The sequence below is a fragment of the Pterocles gutturalis genome, unplaced genomic scaffold (genome assembly GCF_000699245.1).
Source record: "Pterocles gutturalis isolate BGI_N339 unplaced genomic scaffold, ASM69924v1 scaffold34144, whole genome shotgun sequence".
NCBI lineage: Eukaryota > Metazoa > Chordata > Aves > Pterocliformes > Pteroclidae > Pterocles > Pterocles gutturalis.
This window is the reverse complement of record NW_010134420.1, coordinates 1-256: the sequence shown is the minus strand read 5'-3', so window position 1 is coordinate 256 and position 256 is coordinate 1. Positions and strand designations below refer to the sequence as shown.

The 256-nt window shown below is 70.3% G+C and overlaps 1 protein-coding gene across 1 annotated transcript in view; it reads right to left on the bottom strand.

The window, feature by feature from the left end:
* Positions 1-252, bottom strand: part of HTRA1 (HtrA serine peptidase 1) — a gene marked incomplete at its 5' end in the record, with an annotated part of 34,097 nt that extends 33,845 nt beyond the window's left edge. Inside the window, one exon of the mRNA XM_010081604.1 lies at positions 189-252. Within this exon, the coding sequence (XP_010079906.1) occupies positions 189-252 (64 nt within the window). The remainder of the gene's footprint in view (positions 1-188) is intronic.
* Positions 253-256: the final 4 nt, after the last annotated feature.

Genomic DNA, 256 nt, shown 5'->3' with positions numbered 1-256 from the left:
CCGAGCCCTGGGCACCGGCCCGGCTCCAGCCATCCCACCCCCTGCAGCAGCAGCAGAGCCGCGAAGGATGCGAGTCCCCACCCAGGCGGGGTGAAAAGAGAACGATGGGGACAGAACACGACGGGACCAACCCACCGGGATGCCCCCAGCCCATCTCCACCCCCACACCCTCCGGGGTTCCCCCTTACCCTGCCCGCAGGCTCCTCGCTGGATGGCGATGATGGGCGGCTGTCGGAGTCGCTCGGCTCGGCGACTG